Source organism: Ipomoea nil, unplaced genomic scaffold (assembly GCF_001879475.1).
Source record: "Ipomoea nil cultivar Tokyo-kokei standard unplaced genomic scaffold, Asagao_1.1 scaffold2761, whole genome shotgun sequence".
Lineage (NCBI taxonomy): Eukaryota > Viridiplantae > Streptophyta > Magnoliopsida > Solanales > Convolvulaceae > Ipomoea > Ipomoea nil.
Window position 1 is genome coordinate 2213018 of NW_017619189.1, and position 23091 is coordinate 2236108.

At 34.8% G+C, this 23091-nt stretch overlaps 5 protein-coding genes and 1 non-coding gene across 6 annotated transcripts; 3 read left to right on the top strand and 3 right to left on the bottom strand.

Annotated features, from left to right (window-relative positions):
- Nucleotides 1-1304: 1304 nt before the first annotated feature.
- On the bottom strand, nt 1305-4929 carry LOC109156983 (ORM1-like protein 2). Its single transcript, XM_019304865.1, has 3 exons — nt 4672-4929; nt 4002-4150; nt 1305-1792 (listed from the first exon to the last, which is right to left on the bottom strand). The coding sequence occupies exons 1-3, from the start codon at nt 4855-4857 to the stop codon at nt 1654-1656; spliced, it is 474 nt and encodes a 157-aa protein (XP_019160410.1). The 5' UTR covers nt 4858-4929; the 3' UTR covers nt 1305-1653.
- A 2462-nt stretch (nt 4930-7391) lies between these two features.
- LOC109157047 (heterogeneous nuclear ribonucleoprotein 1-like) lies at nt 7392-8847 on the top strand. Its single transcript, XM_019304928.1, has 3 exons — nt 7392-7610; nt 8046-8346; nt 8696-8847. Exons 1-3 carry the CDS (start codon nt 7392-7394, stop codon nt 8845-8847), a joined length of 672 nt encoding a protein of 223 aa, XP_019160473.1.
- A 1971-nt stretch (nt 8848-10818) lies between these two features.
- On the bottom strand, nt 10819-12542 carry LOC109157163. Its single transcript, XM_019305081.1, has 3 exons — nt 12417-12542; nt 11224-11948; nt 10819-11121 (listed from the first exon to the last, which is right to left on the bottom strand). Exons 1-2 carry the CDS (start codon nt 12508-12510, stop codon nt 11245-11247), a joined length of 798 nt encoding a protein of 265 aa, XP_019160626.1. The 5' UTR covers nt 12511-12542; the 3' UTR covers nt 10819-11121; nt 11224-11244.
- Nucleotides 12543-15452: 2910 nt separating this feature from the next.
- Nucleotides 15453-15526, top strand: TRNAI-AAU. The gene has a single exon. It is a non-coding gene; the product is annotated as a tRNA-Ile (tRNA).
- Nucleotides 15527-16640: 1114 nt separating this feature from the next.
- Nucleotides 16641-19167, bottom strand: LOC109157164. Its single transcript, XM_019305082.1, has 6 exons — nt 18908-19167; nt 18603-18809; nt 18394-18473; nt 17412-17487; nt 17222-17332; nt 16641-17134 (listed from the first exon to the last, which is right to left on the bottom strand). Exons 1-6 carry the CDS (start codon nt 19037-19039, stop codon nt 16994-16996), a joined length of 747 nt encoding a protein of 248 aa, XP_019160627.1. The 5' UTR covers nt 19040-19167; the 3' UTR covers nt 16641-16993.
- A 2925-nt stretch (nt 19168-22092) lies between these two features.
- Nucleotides 22093-22743, top strand: LOC109157048 (uncharacterized mitochondrial protein AtMg00810-like). Its single transcript, XM_019304930.1, has 2 exons — nt 22093-22351; nt 22442-22743. The coding sequence occupies exons 1-2, from the start codon at nt 22093-22095 to the stop codon at nt 22741-22743; spliced, it is 561 nt and encodes a 186-aa protein (XP_019160475.1).
- The last annotated feature ends 348 nt before the right edge of the window (nt 22744-23091 follow it).

Here is a 23091-nt window from a genome sequence, read left to right on the forward strand (position 1 = left end):
TTCCCAAATCTCACATTACCTTCCCGGATGTAATCCTATTACCTGGGGTAATCCAAGATTATGTGAACCAAACGCCCCCTTAGTATATTAAAAATGTACCTGATATTCATGCTCCACACAATTGTGCGGACAATGGTCCATGCAATAATTTGCCTTGGCCAATTGTTATACTATGGACCAGGGCTCATATTGCATTGTGAACCGTGATATAAAAATTATGTACCTTCAATACTTACCGTTAAGAGTTTCTGTACATGTAAACAAATATGGAATAACTTGATAATTGCTAACACATAATATGATAACTACAGGTACAGAAACTATCAACTGTAGGTACATAATGTGTCAACTATAGATACAGAATCTGACTTATAATTGCTGACACATAATATGATAGCTAAAAGTAGAGAAACTATCAACTGCAGGTACAGAATGTGTCAATTATAGATACAGAATCTGAAAGTTATTTTTGGATCAAGGTCTAGTGGTCTACAATGCACGGTAGGCCCTAGCAATGTTACAAAAATCGCGCCTAGGCGTCGCCTGGCCGCGGACGATTCGTCCGGAATCGGCCTCCTCCGCGGCCGGGCGACGATTAATCGACCGAACCGGCATTTTTTTTTTTTTTTAAAAAGTGTAGAAAGTTCGGTAAGGCAACTTTTGACTCGATTGTCCGTTTTGGACAATTTTTTTTCAAATCGCGTATTTTTTCAAAATCTATACACCGCAAACGGTCAAAGGCGGTTTGACCCTCTAATTTCTCCAAAAAAATGCTTCTTTTGCTCTTAATTTTAATTTTTTATGTATTTAGATGGTTTCAACAATATTCAAAACGATTTTACAACCACTTATGTAAATAATTTGTAAGAAAAAACTAAATGAACCTTATGTTTTATTAGTGAATTTCACAATTTTTAATTTTAATTTTTTTTTTATTTTTTAAAAATTTAAAAATAATAATAAATAAATAAATAAATCGGGGCCTAGGCGCTAGGCGCCCCCTTGGCGCCTAGGGAGCGCCTAACGTTTTTTGCAACCTTGGACCCTAGTGCATGATATAATTTTGCCTAGACAGTTACCTTTAGCTTGCCCTTTCTGTTTATTCCAATGACATTTTTTTTAATAAAATTAATTGCTATATTTTAACTGATTAATCAATATATATAGTTCCAATACATTTAACAAATAAACTGGATGTTGTATTAGACACCCTCAGGTACAGGCAAAAAAGGCAAATTTCTGCAGTAAAGAGGATAGAATATAAATGAGAGGCAGGAACAGCTTAACCAGACAACTGATAAGAATGCTAATAGAACCAAACTTCTTACAAATTTGAATGATCAAGTCCAGTAAGGAAGAAATTATTTGGTAGGCCAAAAACTGTGAATCAGCTTTCTGGGAAACAAAATTTTAGTACAGGATATATCTTAATACATGGGAATTTCGGCTGTTTTACTTAGTACAAGACTAGCAAACAAGGAAAATTTATCCCACATGAGACAGCACTTGGTTTTCTTGGTAGTATGTCTCTTTCCTAGTTCAACTGTTCAAGCATCTTATAGTGGTTGTAAATTTACAAAGCCAATAAGAAACAATATAGTTGAGATCTGTTGCTGACTTGCTGTATGTATTTTATAGTATAAATAAGTCGGCTTACTGGTCAGCATTGATGCCGAATATGCGAACCTTGTGCATGTTTGGGAACTTGGCAACAACTAACAGAAAAACCGCAATTGTGTTGAAAAAGAGCATCGGGTGTTGATAACCAGTTGTGTGGGAGGCTATTAGGTACCTGCAAAACAAAACAGCAAAATGAACCACCAGTTCCTGGCATCTCATAGAAGAAGATTAAACCTAGGAGGATGCTATGAGAAATCGGATCATTTAGAAACTAGATGCATTCACTTTTTTGTTCTGTTTTTCATATAAAAATTTTACCACACCTCACAAGCTATGCATACACACCACAAATAATTTCTAAATCTAGCCCACAGCAGAAGAAAGGAAATATCTCAAGAGCCAACATCAGCTGATCCCAAGTCACCGTCACTACCACCTAGATTCAAGAAGGAAACAATACCAAAAGCTAGAGATGTATCCTGCATTTATTTTTCTTTATTTTTCCTAAGAAAAGCACTTCAAACTTTTGTTCCTATCTTCCATACAGACCTGCAAGCTAACTCTGAGTTAAATCATGGATTTATCTGCCACACTTCAAATGGGCAGTCTCAATCAGAGCAATGGAGAGCTGTTTTTTATTTTTTGGGTATAATTTACAACTCCCAAAAACTAGCTTCAGAATTTATTTTTTTAAGGTTTTTAGGGAGGGGAGGGAGAGAGAGATGTTCAAAGCTAAATACATTTCAGATGCAAATGTATGAACAAAGCACCTAGCTCAGAATTCATGATATAGGCAAACTCCTGAAAGTGTTAGTTTTTAGACTTTCATTGAATAACAAACATTCTTATATTTTAATGGCTAATAACCATTGCCCAATTCAATCACAATAGGCACAATATTATATAACTACACATAGAAGTCAGTCGCCTATTACACTAAAGAATTTAGGCAAAAGCAGAAAGAAGAGAGAATGAGAGACCTCCTTCTTTGCCACCAAACGAAGTAAATGAATTTAAAGACTTCTTTTTCTTTTGAAGTAGTGAAACTTGAAGTTTCTGAAACGTTAGTGAAATATTTAAAGTACTGGAAAGCATAGAACAAATTTGTCAAACAATATTATTCTCTTCTAAGTTATATGTTTAACTGACAAAAGAAGAAATTGTGTCTTGCTATTTATAACATAAACTAGCCCCAACCCAAACAAGTGTTTTCTTTTGTCAAATAGGGCTCGCACCCTTTTAAGCAACAACTAAGTAGACAGAGCTAAGCAAATAAATAACTCTATGCAATGTTGCAAAAATCGTGCCTAGGCGGTGGTTGGCTGCCTAGAATTTCGGCAGAATCGCCGTTTTAGGCAGCCGGCCGCCTAGGCGCCGACTAGGTCGCGGCAGACTATGCAGTCGTCTAGGCAGCCTAGGCGGGCGTTTAGGCTACTAGTTAGCTATTTTTCAGTATTTCTTTAAATAGGTTATTTCGCTCAAACCTACGCCGTTTTTAATATTTTAGTACTAACTAAAAGTATTAAATAAGTTATAATTACTAAGTCTTAAATAAATTTTTTTTTTAAATCTTTTAAATTTATATAAAAAAAAAAAAAACGGCCACTAGGCTCCCCCAGGCGCCCGAGGAACGCCTAGCGATTTTTGCAACCTTGACTCTATGAAACAAGAGCAATGATTTTGTTACTATAACAAAAAAGCAGCATTTCAGTGACTATTACCTAGTATTAAAATAATATGCGCTACTTAAAAAACGATCGTATGGTTTGTTTCAGAGTAAGTTTGGCTTATGTACCTAGTAATTAGCTCTTGGTAAAATAAATGCACTAGGAAACCTCGAACATGCAAAAAAAAAAAAAAAACTGATTGGTTCATCCAAAGTAATTCCAGGATGAGCAAACTCATCACTTCCTTGTTAACAGAACTAGTTCATTTGCACTTTCTAGCTATCTCCTACCTCTACATATTGTTGACTGCAATATTGCCGCTGCCACCCACATTCAGCCATAACAGCATTACATTCTACATGGTCAATTTAAGCATGTGTCATGCTTGATGAAGTACAAAACTAGGCAACATAAATGCATTATATAAAGGCTAGCAAGGCTGTAGCTCAGATATTTCAATGCTCAAGTTTATAAGGCTCTAACTTAACTAACAACTAGAATTTGCATCAATGAAGCCTCATTGTATGAAACCAGGGTTGTAAAAATCAGCCTAGGCGCCCCTAGGCCGAGGGGATTTCACCCCAGGCGCTAGGCGCCTCCAGGCACCCGACAAGCGCCTAGTGCCTTCTGCAACATTGCATGAAACAAGACGATGACCTCATGAGTCATGACACAGTAAGCACCAAACACCTAAAGCATAAAAAGAATACTCACAGTACAACAGGGACAACTGTCAGAAACTTCCTGTTGCGTGTTAGCTGTTTGCCGTCATCTACTTGCTCCCACCAAGTCAGTCTATTGTAAATACCCTGATCATCAGAAAAAGGCGTTCCTTTCTTCCAGTGAAAGAAGTAATATGTAACCTGCAGGTAAACACAAACGAAACATCCATTTTGTCATTTGCAATCATATCCTCTCAAGGAAGACAAAAAGAAACATCCTGAACTTATCTGAAGGCCTTCATATATTCTAATCAATTGTTGAAGTCATAAAATCCAACAAAAATCTCCTGCTGTAACATTCCAATAGCCATATCATCAAGGAATACTTGGTTTACTATTATGCTATTTGAAATTATCACTAAAAACACTTTCTCTTATCATGCTCAAGCATAAAGCAAATGTGAATTAAACAATTCGCTACCACATCACACTAAAGAGTGAACTCAAAACAAAAAGCTAAGAACGCTAATGTTTGCTCACTTTGCTGTCTTTAGGTTTCTATTCAATCCTCAGATTTCAGTACAAATTACATTTAGTAAGAACTAGGTAAAACAACTTCAATTGCAAACTAGTTTATCAATAATTAGTGAAACAAACTATCAAGTTATCACGAAAAGAAATCATATGCATCATCAGAGTGTGTTTGCGCTGCGTATACTTACGATACAATGGGAGAGGTGGACAATGGTCCAAGCAATGCCGAGAGAGCATCCGGTAAAAGAGGAGACGATGAGCCAGGAAAACAAGAGTATGAATATGTAGGTGGACCACACCCCCGGGTACGTGAACCACTCGGTGTTCCGATTTAGATCCGTCGGCGGCGGCGCCCGTACATACAAATTTGCCATCAAATTCAAGCCGCCGTGGAATGTGATCGCTAAGCAGAGCAGAGAGAGAGGACTAGAGGAGACGGAAGCAAATTGAACAAATATTTATCATATTTAAATTAAATATTTACGGGCGAGATTTTTATTAAATTCAAATTAAATATTAAATAATTATATTATGACTTATTATCTACTATACTATCTATCTACCATACTAATAAGAGTCCAAGAGAATTAAGCCTATAATGGGTAAAAAAATGGCGGTCAAAAGTTTTAATCAAATGAATGACCTAGATTGATCAGATTTTAATTTTTCCTTAAGATTTTTTAATTTATCCTTAATGAATATGATTATCCGTTAACTTTTTCGTTAAATATTATCTTTTCCGTTAATTTCTGTTAGTTCACCCTTAACTTACTCATTGATTTCAATAAGAAATGTCTTAGCTTCGAACCTCATCTCAATCAAAATTGGCATAATTAGTACTCTATTTTACTCTTATTAAATTAAATTAAATAATAATTTAGTAGCTACAACACAAAATAATACATATGCATTTCTTTAATTTAGAATTATGTGTCTACAATGTCTTTATTCAAAAAAAATTATTCATTATCAATATCTACCATACTAATAAGAGCCCAAGAGAGTTAGGCCTATAATGGGTAGAAAAAATGACGGTTAAAAGTTTTAATCGAATGAATGGCTCAGATTGATCAGATTTTAATTTTTCCTTAAGATTTCCTAATTTATCCTTAATGAATATGATTATCTGTTAACTTTTTCGTTAAATATTATCTTTTCCGTTAATTTCTGTTAGTTCACCACTTCACCCTTAACTTACTCATTGATTTCAATAAGAAATGTCTTAGCTTCGAACCTCATCTCAATCAAAGTTGGCATAAATAGTACTCTATTTTACTCTTATTAAATTAAATTAAATAATAATTTAGTAGCTACAACAGAAAATAATACATATGCATTTCTTTAATTTAAAATTATGTGTCTACAATGTCTTTATTCAAAAAAAAAAATTATTCATTATCAATAAATTAAATAAGAGAAATAATTTCATTAATTATATTGTATTTATTTTTCTCCAATATAAAAATTATTTACATTCAAATTCATAAATTGATTATATTCGCTACATTGTCCCTACAATGACTTTATTAAAAAAAAATTATCCATTATCAATAAATTAATTAAGAGAAATAATTTTATTAGTTATATTGTCTTTATATTTCTCCTATGTAAAAATTCTTTACATTCAAATTCATCAATTGATTATATTCACTACATTGTCCATTATCTTTTTTGTGCACTATTTTTAATTAAATATCAAAGTTATAATACAAAATAATGCTATATATTTATTTACCCAAGTATTTTATTAATACAATGAAAAATTTTAAAAATATAAGAGAAAATTTCAATTTTGGTCATATGACTATAGGGGATTTGTTAATTTTAGCACCTGACTTTCAAAAGTGTCAATTTAGTATCTTGAGTATGTAATTTTTGTCAATTTTGGTCACTCTGGCCAAATTTCGCCAGAAAAAGACGACTTTACCAGACTTCAAAAGACGATTTTGACTCTCAGATTATAGACTAAATGAATGATTAAATTTTTCCGGCGAAATTTGACCGGCAATTTAATCGGAATGACCAAAATTGATAAAAATTGCATAGTCAAGGTACAAAATTGACACTTTTAAAAGTCGGGTGTTGAAATTAACAAAGCCCCTATAGTCATATGACCAAAATAGAAATTTTCTAAAAATATAATTAATAAAGCCAATCATATTAACTACTTTGAGAGAATTGTTGGCAAAGAGAGTATTCAAATCGCACAACAGATTGAAGTGAGAACTACATTGCAATGTCCTTGTTTGACAATCAGCAGTTAGCAGTTAATGTTAGCGGATTATATTAGCAAATTTGAAATTATATCAACGGTTGGTAAAAAGATATTTGAAAAAATTAGCTATTTATATTAACATGTAAAATGACCTAAGGTTATAATAATAATAATAATAATAATAATAATAATAATAATAATAATAATAATAATAATAATAATAATAATAACAATAACAATAACAATAACAATAACAACAACAACAACAACAACAACAACAACAATAATAATAATAATAATAATAATAATAATAATAATAATTGTTTTAAAAAATATAAAAATATAAAAATATAAAAATATAAAAATATAATTAAGCCAATCATATTAACTACTTGGAGATTTATTGAAAAAGAATATGCAAATCACACAACAAATTGAAATGGAAACTATCTCGCAATGTTCTTGTTTGACAATCAGCAGTTTTTTTGTTTGTTTAAGGAGGGGAGTACCCATGCATTCATACCAGAATAAAAAAGGCAAAGTCTAATACAAGAGGCCATGCCTCCCTGAAGGAATACCAACGTAGTAAATAAGAGTCAGTTTTAATAGATTTCTGTGGAGTTCGGATAGAAAAAAAAAAAAAAAAAACTTACATTAATTCTCGTCATCGATTTTTCTCAAAAGTTTTCTTTGATGGAGCAACAAATTAAGCCTTTCGTAGGAGGACTGTCTCATGACACTAACGAACAAACCCTAAGGGATTACTTTAGTAAATATGGAGAGATCAAAAGCTCTAAGACCATTAGAAACAGAATCACTGGTTCGGGCAGAGGTTTTGGTTTTATCGTGTTCCCAGACAGCTCTCTTGTTGAACATGTCTTGAGTGATACCCATGTCATCCTCGAAAAAAAGGTTATTATTATTTGCGTTTTCTGATTTAATTTTCTCACAATTTAACTCAATAGGATAATTTTTTTTGTCTTTAATTTATCATTAGATTGTTGCTATACTTGAAGTGCAATCAATTCATATACACATATTTTTGTGACAAAAAGGTTGAGTAATCTTCCATTCCAGGCGCCCCACATCATAGCCCATACAATGTATTATTTAATGCTAGATATAAATTGAATATATTATTGAATTGTAAAAATTGTGTTTGAGCGTCTGAGATTATATTCCTGGTATGTGATTGATTTAGGTCTTAAATTATGCATTAAAAAAAAAAAAACTCTAATAATATAATGCTATCTCTAGCTCAATTGGTTTGTTTATGATTTTATTATTTATAACCATAAAAATATTTGGTTAAGAATTTGTAGTTGGTACAATATAATGTTGTCGTAGGTGGAAGTGAAGGTGGCTAAACCCAAGGGTTCGAGAGAAGCTGTGTTGGAGACTCGTGTTAAGAAGATTTTTGTAGGGGGTATACCGCCAGACTCCACAAATGAGGAATTGAAGGAACATTTGGAGAAATATGGTACTGTGGAACATGCCGAGATTAGACGTCCGATGGGGTTTGGGTTTGTCACCTTTGAATCCAAGGAAGCTGCGAAAACTGCACTGAGAAACCGTTTCCAGCATATGAAGAATAAGACGGTGGAGGTCAAGGTTGCAAAGGTTAAGCCAAAAGTTTGCCTGAATAATGGTATGACAAATTCCCTTACCCTAACTTGTGGTGGTAACGTGACTTTTCCAATTTTTCCCACTACTACTAACTGCCCTTATGGTCACCCACACTCGGTAAACTATGTTCCTTATTATACGTCAGCACCTATACTTAAGTGAATTTTGTTATAATTTTTATTTTCCTGGCTACTACAATGGTGGGCATTGGAAACATTTAAATAACCCTAACCCACTTGTTGTTATCGGACCACCCCTTGCCAATAGCCAACCTGTTGTTATCCGACCACCTCCTAGCCGACCTATTGTCATCCGACCACCTCCTCCTCCTAGCCGACCTGTTGTCATCTGACCACTCCCGGTAAAAGTAGAAGAACAAAATGGCAATGTGGCTGAGGAAATTGATGAAATACAAGATGAAATTGACGGCGAAAGTGTTACTAATGGTGAAGTGCAAACCCAAGATGAAATTGATGGGAAAATTCTTACCGAGGCTGCTATAAGCGCTGGTGATTCCTTTTAAAGAAATGCATGTTTTAGTTGTTATAATATTGTGTTGGATTTGTGAACCAATGGCCGTAAATCTATGCATGATTCCTTTCAAGACAGTTGCTTTAATGAGTTGTTATAATATCATGTTATATTGTTTGGATTTTCCTTTTGCATGGTTGTTAATTTGGGCAATCAGCAGTTAGCTCTTCTTAGTATATATTTAATATTTTATGCCATAATTTTTATTTGATCTCCCTTATGTTCCGTATTTGATTTCAACCATACCTATACAATTATTTTAGTGACAGTTATAATCAATCTTGACTATATTATCTTGCATTTGTAAATTTAGAATTGCCTATTTAAATACGCAAATTTAACATTCAATTATCTATGCATGAACAATTCCAATATAATCTTTCCTTGATATACTTTAAAATACTTATTTTAAGAAAAAAAAATATTGAGTATTATCTCAATCGCGCAATGCGCGTAAAAACTAGTAATTCTAATAATGTTTAAAGTACCAACTATTCAACTAAGACTCCTTTCTTTCTATTTTATGTGTCTGGTCAACCAGACTTGATTAAAGTTATTTATAATTTAACTTTTTATAATATTACATTTATATTAGTATATAAAATTTATATATTTAGAAACTACATTAAAACTATTATTATTAAACACATAAAAATTAAAAATTAATAATAAAAAAAAAAAGCAAAGGAAAAATGTTGATTTAGTCAATGAATAATAAACACAATACGTAAAATAGGACAAAAGAGAATATAATATAGTAATTGTAATGAACAAGTGAAAATAAATAAATAAATAAAATAATAATAATAATAATAATAAATTTAGTAATAATGTGATAATTATTTTAAAATTTCCATGTAAGGGACAAAGTAAATCAACACTTTTGATTCAATAGTTTTTTTTTTTTTCTATTAAAGGTTGAAGTAATTAATTAAATCATATATGTTGTTTTAAAATAATTCACTAATTATCTAAAAATATAATAAGACTATTTAGGTTATACCATTGATTTATGTTCCTTTTTTATGTTAAAATTTTTATACATTATTCTATAAGAGTTGTACTATATAATTTTCTGGACAAAAATATCTTTATTGTTATAACTTCTGTTATATTTTTTCATTATTATTATCATGCACATGCACAGGGCCGGTTTTAGATTTTTGTGGCCCTTTTCGGGTAAATAAATAAAGCCCTACCAAAATTAAAATCTATAAAACTAATACCGTAATTTTATTATCTAAATATATAACAAAAAAAAAAATTATCTGTGCATCGCACGCACACTGCACGGATAATTGGGCAATTATTTGCTCGAATTCAAGCAAGGATAACATAAAAAAAAACATAATCGATACAACTCATTTCATCAATTGCACTATATAATATTCATTGTTATAATTTAAAGATTATAAAAAATCTTTTCCATGCAACGCACAGGTAAAAATAGACATATTATGGAATAATAATAATAGTGTGCACAAGTTTTGAACCTTAGACCTCAAAGTTAAAATACAATAAATACATGTTCCTACCATTTCTTTATAAAGCCTTTTAAGTTTAATTAAAAAGTTTTAATTTTTATTTCTAAACTAACTAGGTAAAAATAAAATATTGAGCTTCTAAAATTTGAGCCGCTCTGAAATTGGGGTCCTGTGCGGTAGCCCAACTTGCACAGCCCAAAATCCGGGCCTGCACATGCATACACAATATTTTTTCAATGGTAATAATATGTGTAAACATTATATATATTGGAGTAATATAAGGAATAATTATAAATTGAATTAAAAATAATTTCTGTCAAACCTCGTTAAACAAATTAGACATATAAAATGGGATGAAAGGAGTATAATATATGCATATGGAGTAAGCCAATAACTATTCAAAGAGCCAAACTTAAAACTTTAGGATTACCAAACCAATTATCTTATCGAAAAAAATGCATAATTAGCCTCGAAAGAGGTGGCCGAATGGACAACTTTGATTCTTACAAATACCTTATACTATTTTAAACTTTCAATACAAAATATATACTCCGTACTATATAAACTTCTATTTCTTGAAGAGGCAAGAATATATCTCTAGTCTTTAAAATAGCAGCTATGCTGTGCTTACTACTATCAAAAGCACATGAGCACATCTGCTAAGATCAATACTGAGAATGGGGGAACAAGAAATTCTAACTTCTAAACAACACATATCTATATGCCATGAAGGGTCATACCCCATCTATAATTCAATCAGAGCATATGCAATGACCAAAAACCAATGTTGAAAAAATCGTCAGGCACCTAGAAGGCGCCTAGGGACCGCCTAGGAGGCTGAGCGCCTAGCACCTAGACGCAATTTTTGCAACACTGCCAAAAACAAAACCTTCAAAATCTTTATATCAGCTACATCGCGCCCGCTTAAGGGTGGGCATGTCTGTTTGGTCATGATTGAGCTCTCTTTTACAGCACTCATTGTTGGTGATAACTTCACAGCCATGGAACAAAACCATGTCCTCGACTTTCACCTTAACGACATCCGCCCTCACGCCAATGTCAGTCGCGTACCTGCTAAAGCAATACATCCCGGCTGTTGCCAACACCATACCCACAGGGCTCGATGTGAATAGCTTGAGCGGGGAAGAAAGCATGGCTGCCAAAGGCGCACTTATAACAGCACAAGCTTGACCGCTTCTCCCCAAACCTCCCTGGTCGTGAATGACAAGGCCGGTTTTACAGTACAAGGCAAAATCCTCGCAGTTTCTCTCGAAGATGTCATAGTTGCCGAACCCATTTTGAAGCAAATACATGGCCCTGTGGATCACCGCTTCAGGGGGATCAGATTTCGCAGTGGTGCATGTGCCTCCGCGGAATTTTGTAAGGAAAACAGAGGGGCTCGCCTCATACTCAAAGCAATACAACGATCCTTCCCCGAGAAAACACTCCAAGCAAGATAGAACTACTCCGCTTTCACTTTTCCGAAATCCACAGTCAGGAATACTTGAGCATCCTGAACTGGGAGTAGAACTGAGAAAAGGATATTCAGTTGAGTCCATCTTTTCTTCACGAGTAAAATGGACCACTTTGTTTCCACCAACATATATTCCTATAAACTCAAATTGTAAGAATGACAGAAGTTGATATTACTGATTCTAGACATTTAGAAATGCTTATGTTGAAAACAATACCAATTTCCAAGTTGAAATTAAGGCAATTAGGGAACACTGAAACACTAACATATATTCCTATTAAATCAAATTGTAAGAATGATAGAAACTGAAATTACTGATACTAGGCATTTAGAAATGCTAAATCTGTTGAAAACAATACCGAATTTCAAGTTGAACGAGTTGAAATTAAGGCAATTAGGAAACACTAACATTTAGCAACCCTAGCATTCTTGAAATAGTATAGAAAATTTCCCAATTGCTAGGTCCCCAGACCATAAATTTCCCTTTCAGGTTAAATACTTGAACAATTAGGGGAAAATAGAGCAACTTTTTCCAGTCGGAAACAAACACAAGTGTTTCTGCGTACAGGAAAAAAAAAATTGTAATGGGGTTTGAATACAAACCATGATGAGCGTAAGCGAAGACGGTTCTCCAACTGTATATGTGGTCACCTGCTGCTATATCGCTTCTTCCTACTCTCTGTGAGAGCAGACCCATTCTCTCTCTCTCTCAATTAGCAGTCACTAAACCTTTTTTTTTTTTTTTTTTTGAGAAAAGCAGTCACTAAACCTAAAACCATCTTATGCCAAAACTCAAAAACTAAAAAAAATGAGTAAATATTCAAAATGGTCCATCGACTATAGCTAAATTTATAAATTGATTCTCGATTCTCAATTTCAACCAATTAAGTCCTTAACTTTGCAATTTTGACACGATTTGATCCTCCATCTATTTAACCGTTTGTCGGAGCACATGGAGGCATCCAAGATGACGTTGCACAGGTTCGGAAACACGTCGTCTTCTTCGCTCTGGTACGAACTCAACTATATTGAATCCAAAGAGAGGATGAAGAAAGGCGACCGGATTTGGTAGATTGCTTTCGGCAGTGAATTCAAATGTAACAGTGCGATCTGGAAATGCAACCAGAACCTTAAAAAACCGACGATGGACCACGAAATTACATATATATCCTAAAAAATTGCAGTCAACAAACGGTCAAATAGACAGAGGATCAAATTGTGTTAAAATTGCAAAGTTAAGGACTTAATTGGTTGAAATTGAAAATCGAGGACCAATTTGTGAATTTAGCTATAGTCGAGGGACCATTTTAGGTATTTACTCTAAAAAAATTTAGGGGGGGGGGGGGGGGGGGGGGGGGGGGTGGAAATAGAGTTAAATAGATCATTAAATTAATTGAGTTTGTATAATTGGATATTTGGATTCCTAAATAAAGATTTGAGCAGTTGCATCTTCAAATTATCCAAAGAAAAAGTGTTAAGGGTCTAAAAGGCATTTTAACTATATAGTAAAGTGTAGTTTTTTTTTTTTTTTTTTTTTAATATTATTGACTTTATTACAAGTTAGTGTTTGTTCTATACTTTCTCTAACTAATGTAGCTCAAAGAGTCAATATAGTAAAGTGTAATTAGATTTCCAAGCATTCAAAAAAAAAAAAAAAGATTTCCAAACTTAAAAAAAAATATTTAATTACACTATTAAACTTGTTAAAATTTTGCAATTTACATATTTAACACGCCCCGCGAGATAGATGAGCCATGGAAACTCCAATTTTGTCCCGAAAATAAGCAAACATGCACCACCCAAGAGGATTAGTGAGTAAGTCCACTACCTGCTGAATAGACCGTATATGTTGAACACGTAGCAACTCATCTGCAATCCGTTTCCGCACAAAGAAGTAGTTTAGCGCCAAATGCTTCATCCAAGAATGAAACACCTAGTTTCCACACACATAGGTCGCACTCAAATTATCCATAACTAACACTAGGGGACTTGGCAAAACCACACCAAGCTCAGACAGAAGATACTGAATCCACAAGAATTCGACAGCTAAGTTAGCCAGAGCTCGAAACTCAACTTCAGTAGACGACCGAGAAATAGAACGCTGCTTCACGGACTTCCAAAACACAACATTAGCACCAAGATAAACCACATAAGCCATAGTAGACTGGTCATCGTCACGAACACCCCCAATTAGAGTCAGAATATGCCACGAGCGAGGTAGCCAATGAGAGGGACAAACTCAGACGAAGAAGCAAATCATAATGTATCGTGCCTTTCAAATACCTCATTACATGCTTAACCGTGGACCAATGACCATCCACATGCTTGGACATGAACTGAGCTAGTTTGTTCACAGCAAACGCAATGTCCCGTAGAGTAATCTCCATATATATATATATATATATATATATATATATATATATATATGATAGGTTGGATGGATTCTAGGTGAATTTTATACATAAAACTTGAATCTAACTCTATCCACGACTCACTATCACCCAAATAAATTCGTGTGAATATCAACGAGACGGATTGAAATTGTTATCCCTAATTTTATTATAAATCTTTGAAATTCTTGGATGATTCCGGAAGTGAATTGCTGCTGAGTTCTCTGACTGCATTGTTATTGTTCTAGTTTGCTCTCATTGTTTAGAGTTGTTGTGTTAAGGTTTTATTGTATAAAAGCAAAATTATTCCACATGGCCTATTAGCTCAGTTGGTTAGAGTGTTGTGCCAACAACGTGAAGGTTGCAGGTTCGAGGCCTGCATGTGGGCCATGCCATTTTTGGCAGAAAATGGAGACATCTAGTTTATCAGTAGGCATTTAAAGACAAAATTACCAATTTTCAGTACTGGACCATTTCCACAGAAGCTAGAAGGACAATAGAATATTTTGAACCATCAAAAACCTTAAAATTATCAACAACCTGGTATTCCACGAGCGACAGACCTTAGCTTGCTTCAACGGCTGGTTAATGTTGCCGATGAAGACAACGAGAAGTTCTTAATGAAACTCAGGAACAAAATAGTTTAAAGGTCAAAAAGGTTAATTGTAAAATTTTAATAAGTTCAAAGATATAATTGAATTTTATTTTTTCATAGTTTAATTGCACTTTAGTATATAGTTGGAAGATCTATTTCACTCTTATCTCAAACACTCAAAGAGAAATGATACATCTTCCTTCTAAGTTTCTTCTAATATTTTTCTCATGATGTGGTTCATATTCATTGGGTGTCATAAATTAGCTAATCACACACATTTTTTTATCAAATAATATTAAATAACCCAATTAGACGGTGCCTTATCTTGAGTCAAAATTATGAGTTTGTTGTAATTGAGTCTTTTTAGCGCAATTTACTGAAATATTTCTATATTAATATATTGTAATTTGGTCTTCTTTAGCTCAATCAATCGGAATAATTTTATAATAATCGTACATCAAAAACATAGTAGAGAGAAGATATTAGAGTTGACTGGAGGAGGAGGGAAACTAATTTATTAAAAGTCTTTGAAATTCTTGGATGATTCCAGAAGTGAAATGCTGCGTGAGTTCTTGTTATTGTTCTATTTTGCTTTCATTTTTTAGAATTGTTGTGTTAAGGTTTTTATTCTATAAAAGCAAAATTATTTCATATGGCCTATTAGCTCAGTTGGTTAGAGCGTCGTGCTAATAACGCGAAGGTCGCAGGTTCGAGACCTGCATGGGCCATTATCTTTTTGGCTGACCCCAAGTACCCCTTCCTGATCCAATACATGACTTCATATTCTGCAGAACTTCTTACCTCAAGAAAATGGAGGTGTAAAATATTAGGATCTAGTTTATCAGCAAGGTTGCAAAAAGGCGTTTAAAAAAAAAAAGTAAAATAAAATAAAATTTATTTAATACTTTAATAGTTAGTACTAAAATATTAAAACATTTAGAATTATAAAATGTATAAAAATTTAAAGAATCAAAACACAAAACAAAGTCACAACTCACAAAGTATTAATATTAGAGTATTTGATTTCATTTTTGTTTTGAGTTTGAGACCAATTTAAACAATTTAGAGTTATTTTACTAAAAACGGTTGTGTCGATTTAAATGAAATAACCCATTTAAAAAACACAAGAAAATAGCTAATCGGTAGCCTAAATGCCTAGGCCGCTGCGACCTAGGCGATGCCTAGACCGCCTAGAACGGCGATTTTACCAAAATTCTAGGCGGCAGTCACCGCCCTGCGCCTAGGCACCATTTTTGTGACCTGGTTTATCACTTATGACCTGGTTTATCACTTATCAGTAAGCATTTAAAGACAAAATTAGCAATTATCAGTATTGGACCATTTCCACAGAAGCAAACATTTTCCTTAGCTCCTTGATATTTTGTTTTTTCATTAAAAACAAAGGACAATTATGTTCTCATCAATTTTTTCTAATTATTGTATAGGATAAGATAAAATTATAATTGTTTTTATACTCATTATTTTTTACAATTCCAAATCCAATCAAAGAATGAAATTTATATTCTCAGTAATTTCATTTCCACCAGCCAAACAATGGAATTCATTTTCCATAGAATTCCAATTTCACTTTCCTTCAAATATTTTTTAGCGAACCAAACGAGAAAAGTATTATCTTGAGTGTTTTATCATTTGGCAAGTAAACTTTGATTGAGTGATCACTTGAGCTCCTAAGAAAACATAATGCTTAAAACTTTGGCTTTCGATAATTAATGAATATAACTTCTGTGAGTGTAAATATACAATATATTTCCATTAGCTTTCTTTGTCTTCAATCCGGAGAAAAAAAATAAAAATCAAGACAACCATATCCACTCTACAGCATTTTAAAAGTGCACCAGAACATATAGAACTATAGAAGTGCAGTTCTTCAAGGTTACATTCATAACACTTAGAAATAAAAGAAGAAAAATAATACTGTAATTAAATCACAGTCACACACAAAATACCTTAGTCAGATGACAATGGAGAAGGACGCTTCTGGAAATAAAAAAATGTTTGCTTCGATCCTTGTCTTTGTAATATGGCATTTGGTGTTTTGACTTGTGAGCTAAATCACATCAACTCAAGTATTCAACCCAAAGTAAACCGTCCATAACTGGCAAATGGCTTCATAGTATAGCAAACCTTAGTTGAACGTCATGTTCCAATCTGATTTCCGAGAACACTCCTAGCTCCTAGTGCTTCCTTCCCGTGTGATCCTCCCCGTCTTTATCCGAGTGCTCGGGATCTTTAGAAGGCTTCTCAGGGACTCTCCACTTAAGTTTATTATCTCTCCATTGTCCCAAAGGTAAGTTTTTATGATCGGGCATTATCTCCTGTAAACAAAAAGGGGTGAAACGAAGATAGACACAAGCTTAAAACTTGTAGACCGTTAAGTTCTTGTGTGGTTTTGAAGGCTTTACCTCTTCGTATATTGTGCTATCTGTTTTCCCAGTGAATGTTGATAGATGCTTTCTAGCCTCACTGAAGAACTGCAATCCCTGGATGTCTCCATCTTTTATACTGGCTTCAAGCTGCCAAAACGCACTGGCCAATTAGGACTACGTGAGCAAAATTGGTTCCTCGTGGGTTTTTGAGCAGAAGATAAAACACCTGAATATGAAGAATGCACAAGAGAATACTCGCAATTGGAAGCCAGCTCTCTTCGGGTGATAGTGACAGATTTGTCCTACAGCAATACAAAAGCTTCGGAATCATAATGGAGCATGTTTATACAAAGCACACAAATGACGGTCACTGCCATTGAGACCAAAACCTTTCACCATATCCATTGTACTTTTTGTGACGAATTTAGATATTTCATATCATCCAGTAAGCACATCTGAGGCATTTCAACTTTTCAAGCAATCTTATGAAGTGCAAGCAGGTTCATCAACGCAATTTTAAAGTTCATTTGAAGATATCTATGAAACTTGCAAAAAGTCTTATTACCATACAAACTCTAGCTTCACATCAAACAAGAAAAATAGCAATCCAAGTGTCTTAAAGCACATCTATTTCTGTCATCAACTTTCTTGCATTGGTTCTTGTCATAAACAACTCAAAACCGGGCAAGCAAAAGTCATTTAATTGCTTGATCATAGAGTTAATACCCAATTTAGTCCTCGACTACTATGGTTTTTCTCAATTTAGTCCTAAACGTCCTTTTTTGCTGAATTGGGTCCTTAACTTGGATGGTTTTACCTAATTGAGTCCTTGGGAAATTTCCCCACTATTAATACTCAATTCAGTCTTCAACTATAGTGATTTTACTCAAATTAGTCCTCCACTTTTCTCGATTTAGTCCTTGATTCTAACATTCAAATACTCAATTACGTAAAATCATCAAAGTCTAGGATTCAATTAAGCACAAAAAGACGTGTAGGATTAAACCGAGAAAACTCACTATAATCAAGGACTAAATTGAGTATGAACTACTTTTATCATAAATCCTCTGCTTTCCAACCCATTCTCCTAGAAGCTGAACAACAAACCGCTCTAACTTGACAAGAAACCAAATCAATAATTCAATTTTTTTTGTTTTTTTTACAAACATTTGGAACCTTAATCAACACGAATCTCCAGATGATTTTACCTCAAGTAAGGAGCCAAATACACAATAGCATACACCGCGTATCTCCTCTTCCCTGTATCCAACCATGCGAAAACCCAACTCTAGCAATAAACGATCAGGAAAAATGAAATTTAAGTAGAAAATCAAAACCCCATTTTTTTCTGTGTAATGAATAAATACTTACTGGATTCTAGTATGATATGAAATTATGAATATCTCAAAAAACTTACCATCCAATTGAAATATGGGATGAAGCTAATAATCCCCATGACAGCGAACCTGGCATCGGCGGAGTCAATCACCGAGTCAGTTTCCTCCTCGTCCGGCGAGGGAGTGACCGGGAACACCAGCGAGTTGAGAATGCACGCGCCGATAGCGACGGCGATCGGCGCGTCATTGGCCAGCTCCGCCCTGCACCTGCCAATTCCGAATCTTCTCTACGACCCAGAAAGGGGAACAGAAGATGAAAACCGGGATTTTCGTAAACTATATCAACAGATTACAACAAATTAACATGGAATTTTTAGATAAGCACCTGATTAAGGCTTTTCCGGAGGCGGCGGAGTTGGTGTTTGTTCAGGGGTTTAAGGGATTGTATGAGAGAGGGGTTTAAGGAGAGAGAATTTGAGCGGAGAAGCGGAGAAGTGGCGGTGGTGAGGGAAATCATGGCCTTGAGCGGGCGGAGGAAGAAGAAGAAGTAGAGAAAGAGCAGATGAGAAAAGCTTTAGCATCTAAATTGCGCCGGGTGGCCGAGGAGGAGTAGGTTAAGGATTTTCCATTTCTGCACGTTTTAGGAAACTGTGCCATAAATAACTTGAAGGGGATAATTGGGAAAAAGTTTGTATTTCATCATTTTAATTTTCAAATTATAAATTTGTTCAATTTCATTCCAACTATACAATTGTTAATCAAAATGATCCTCAATTAGAACTGTTTTGGTTTAGATCAACGACTATTTTAAATGAAAATTGCATAGTTGAGATAAAATTAAATAAGTTTGAAAGTCGAGAACCAAAATAATGAAGTCTTAATAATCGAAAACCAAACCAGGTATTAACTCATTGAGAATTATAAATTCTATTGCGTCTGGCTAAAGTTCATCATCTTATTATCATGCTATTCTTGTAATTAATTACAATCTTTTCAAAAAAAGCAACATTTTTATTTGATACATAAGTTTTCTAACCTACGACAGACTAATTCTAGATATTCAAAATTTATAATTAAAAGTTATTGAATGAGATAAATCGTGAGTTGTCTACGTTTTTTCTTGTATGTACACTTCTGCAAGACTTTAGGATGATTGATTTAACAAGTGAACTATCTCCGCAAGATGAAAATGACATATTTCATGTCGTATATCCTATCTATTTTTGGTAGTTGAATTAGTTTTGACTTAAAAGATTTTGATATTTTAATTTTAAGCATAGTGCGTAGAAAAAATATAGTTCATGAAAGATGTATTTGGTGTGTTGGTTCCATTGTTGTCCAATGGCTCATGCTGTTGAAACCAAAAGCATTTTCAAATTAAACAGGCAATATCAATGCAACAAACACTTGGTAGGAATGAATCGAAATAAAAAGAGTAGGTATGGGACAGTGCGGGAATTATGTTTAAAGTGGACAGATTCCTTATACGTGTTGATATTTGGTCTTGTTTACTGGGCCATTGAGTACCGTAATTTAATACTCCCAAATATTTTGTCGGATCAGAGTGAGAAAGACCCTTGAAATTGGAGATTCAATCTTTTGGGAGAAGAAGAATCGAAAGAAAAAGAGAAGGTAAAGCTGATCGAGCTGAGCTTCCACCACATGCAATCTGTCTCACCACAAAATTATATACAAATTGGAATGAAAATGATATATACAAACTCAAGTTGCCATATCAAACACATTCATTAAGGTCATTCCCAATAGAGAGATTTTGCATAGATTTTAAGAAAAAAATAATGTGTCGGAGGAGAGAGAGGGATGAGATTGTTGTGTTATTATGAGATTTTGTCATGGTTTTAAGGGTTTTGGTTTTTTTTTTTTTTTTTTTTTTTTTTTTTTCAGTTTTTTTTTTCTTTTCTTTTTTTTTTTTCTTTTCACCCATTTCTCTTTCCTAATCACACATTCACAAATGCAAAATCTCATCAAAATCCTACAACTATTGAAGATGTCCTTAGACGATAAACGTTTCACATTTGCATGTGTGGATTAAATATTAATAATAATTCAATGTAGTAATTTTTCAATTGGGCTTCATAAGGGACCCAAGTAAGAAAAATCTGGTCATGGGATTAAAAGTAGTAAAAATTTACAATGTCAATACTATTATTAGTATCGATATAATCATACTTGATATAATTATATATCATACATAATTGTACAAAGTTTTATTGATAATAATTTTAAATGATAATTTGTGTAATTATATGAAGTAGGGAATGGGGAGAATAAGTTGATCTGGGGACATCCCTGATTACCAGATTATCCTAGTCCCTTAATACAGACGATAATGCATGTGGAACTGCGGGAAGTTAGAGTGGTGGGTTTGATTGACCAACAGACAAAGACCTGGAATCTCCATATTTTAAATGATTTGTTTGACCCAGATGATGTGGCTCGTATTTTCAGGATCCCTGTGAGCCTGGATTATGAAGACACTTGGTATTGGTATAGGGATCCAAGAGGTATATATTATGTTAAGAATGCATATAGGCAGATTGTTGGAGATTTTGAGCATAATCCTGGTGCCTTTGATAGATGAATTACATTGTGGAAATTGAAGGTCCCCGCGAAATGGAATACTTTTTTTGTGGAGAGCTGTATGTGATATTCTCCCTACCACAAACAACCTGATTATAAAGAGAGTGCAAGTGGACCCAACATGCCCTCTGTGTGATACATCTCATGAACATGTTATGCATACACTAACTAACTTCTTGTGACTATTCTAAAATAGTATGGAATATTTCGGGTTTGCCTGTTACAAATATTGTTGCTACTACTTTTCCAGAATGGCTAGTGGGTGCTATGACCAACTTAACAGAGGAGCAATTTGCCATGACAGTTGCGGTTCTTTACCACTTATGGAACGCCCAAAACGATGTCGTATGGAGAAGGGCCCTGCCACGACCAACCGCTACATGGAGATGAGCTGCGGCTGCCAGGGCTGCTTATGCCGAGGCACACTGCCCAGGCACGACTCATGCTGCACTGCCGGCTGCACCATTGCCGCAAGGTTGCCCATGCTGCTTCTTCGATGAAGGATATCGTCCGCATTCGGGCTGTTAGTAATGTTATTATTTGTTATCCTAAGTCTAGTCATATCTTGTATTAGAATAAGTCTTGTTTAACTAGGCTATTAGTTAGGAGATAATAGTGGTATAGTTTTATATACTCTCCTGTATCTCTGTTCTGTTTGAATGGAATAACATTTGTTTCTCTAATCTGGTATCAGCCAAAAGTCGATCCTCCCTCTCTCCTTTCTTCATCGACAACCACCGTAAACCTCCCACCACCACCATGTCATCCAATTCCTCCGAGAGGACTATTTCCGCCGCGGTGGCTCATCCCCGTCTGGCAACAACCCACTAACGGGAGCTCATCACTTCATATCTATGAAGTTGACATCCAGAAATTTTCTATTCTGGCGTACCCAGCTCATTCCCTTTCTTCTTGGGCATCGAGACAATTGAGACTGAAGGTAGTATGGTACTATCTCAACGGCGTTACATGACAGACTTACTCGGGCGTGCTGGGATGACCGATTGCAAGCCTCTCACTACGCTAGCTGTCGTCACTAAACCAGTTACCTCGTCTGATGAACTGTTTGATAATCCCACACAGTATCGTCGAATAGTAAGGGAGCTGCAGTATCTCACCATCACACGCCCGGACCTCTCTTTTTCGATCAACCGACTGTGTCAATTCATGCATGCACCGACTGTTGATCATTGGGCCTTGGTTAAGCGTGTGTTGCGCTATGTCAAGGGTACTCTTGCTTATGGGTTGCGGATCACGGGTTCACCGATTACTACTATACACGCCTACTCAGACTCTGACTGAGCCGGTTGTCCTACAGACAAGAAGAGCACCAGTGGTTATGCTGTGTTTCTCGGGGACAATCTCATCTCTTGGCAGTCTAGGAAGCAGCGCACCGTGGCTCGCTCATCCACCGAAGCTGAATATAAGGCCTTAGCCGATGTTGCAGCTGAGGTGACCTGGGTTGTGTCTTTACTCCCCGAGTTAGGTCTGCACGGCAGGCAACCTTCCAGCATTTGGTGTGATAACTTGGGTGCCACTTATCTCTGCGCTAATCCAGTTTTCCACGCACGAACGAAGCATGTCGAGATCGACTATCTTTTGTTCGTGACAAGGTTGTGACTGGGGAATTTATTGTTAATTATGTATCGACCAAGGATCAGCTCGCCGATGTCTTCACCAAACCGCTACCAGGACCACGTTTTGTTACTCTACGGACCAAGCTCAATGTGGTTTCTCACCTACCTTGTGTTTGAGAGGGTGTGTTAGTAATGTTATTATTTGTTATTATTATTTGTTATCCTAAGTCTAGTCATATCTTGTATTAGAATAAGTCTTGTTTGACTAGGCTATTAGTTAGGAGATAATAGTGGTATAGTTTTATATACTCTCCTGTATCTCTGTTCTGTTTGAACTGAATAACATTTGTTTCTCTAATCCGGGCGACGCAACTTACGGAGTTGTATTGTT

Excerpts from the sequence above, each read along its gene's own strand:
- LOC109157048 (XM_019304930.1), top strand. The coding sequence starts at position 22,093 with ATGACAGACTTACTCGGGCGTGCTGGGATGACCGATTGCAAGCCTCTC. Across the intron at positions 22,352-22,441 it reads TGTGTTGCGCTATGTCAAGG|ACAAGAAGAGCACCAGTGGT; the intron begins GTACTCTTGCTT and ends GTTGTCCTACAG.
- LOC109157164 (XM_019305082.1), bottom strand. The coding sequence starts at position 19,039 with ATGATTTCCCTCACCACCGCCACTTCTCCGCTTCTCCGCTCAAATTCT. Across the intron at positions 18,474-18,602 it reads TCCCATATTTCAATTGGATG|AGTTGGGTTTTCGCATGGTT; the intron begins GTAAGTTTTTTG and ends GTTTATTGCTAG. Across the intron at positions 17,135-17,221 it reads ATAGCACAATATACGAAGAG|GAGATAATGCCCGATCATAA; the intron begins GTAAAGCCTTCA and ends TTTTGTTTACAG.
- LOC109156983 (XM_019304865.1), bottom strand. The coding sequence starts at position 4,857 with ATGGCAAATTTGTATGTACGGGCGCCGCCGCCGACGGATCTAAATCGG. Across the intron at positions 4,151-4,671 it reads TCCACCTCTCCCATTGTATC|GTTACATATTACTTCTTTCA; the intron begins GTAAGTATACGC and ends GTTTACCTGCAG. Across the intron at positions 1,793-4,001 it reads ACAGTTGTCCCTGTTGTACT|GTACCTAATAGCCTCCCACA; the intron begins GTGAGTATTCTT and ends TTTGTTTTGCAG.
- LOC109157163 (XM_019305081.1), bottom strand. The coding sequence starts at position 12,510 with ATGGGTCTGCTCTCACAGAGAGTAGGAAGAAGCGATATAGCAGCAGGT. Across the intron at positions 11,949-12,416 it reads CTTCGCTTACGCTCATCATG|GAATATATGTTGGTGGAAAC; the intron begins GTTTGTATTCAA and ends TTGAGTTTATAG.
- LOC109157047 (XM_019304928.1), top strand. The coding sequence starts at position 7,392 with ATGGAGCAACAAATTAAGCCTTTCGTAGGAGGACTGTCTCATGACACT. Across the intron at positions 7,611-8,045 it reads ATGTCATCCTCGAAAAAAAG|GTGGAAGTGAAGGTGGCTAA; the intron begins GTTATTATTATT and ends ATGTTGTCGTAG. Across the intron at positions 8,347-8,695 it reads AAAAGTTTGCCTGAATAATG|AAGAACAAAATGGCAATGTG; the intron begins GTATGACAAATT and ends CGGTAAAAGTAG.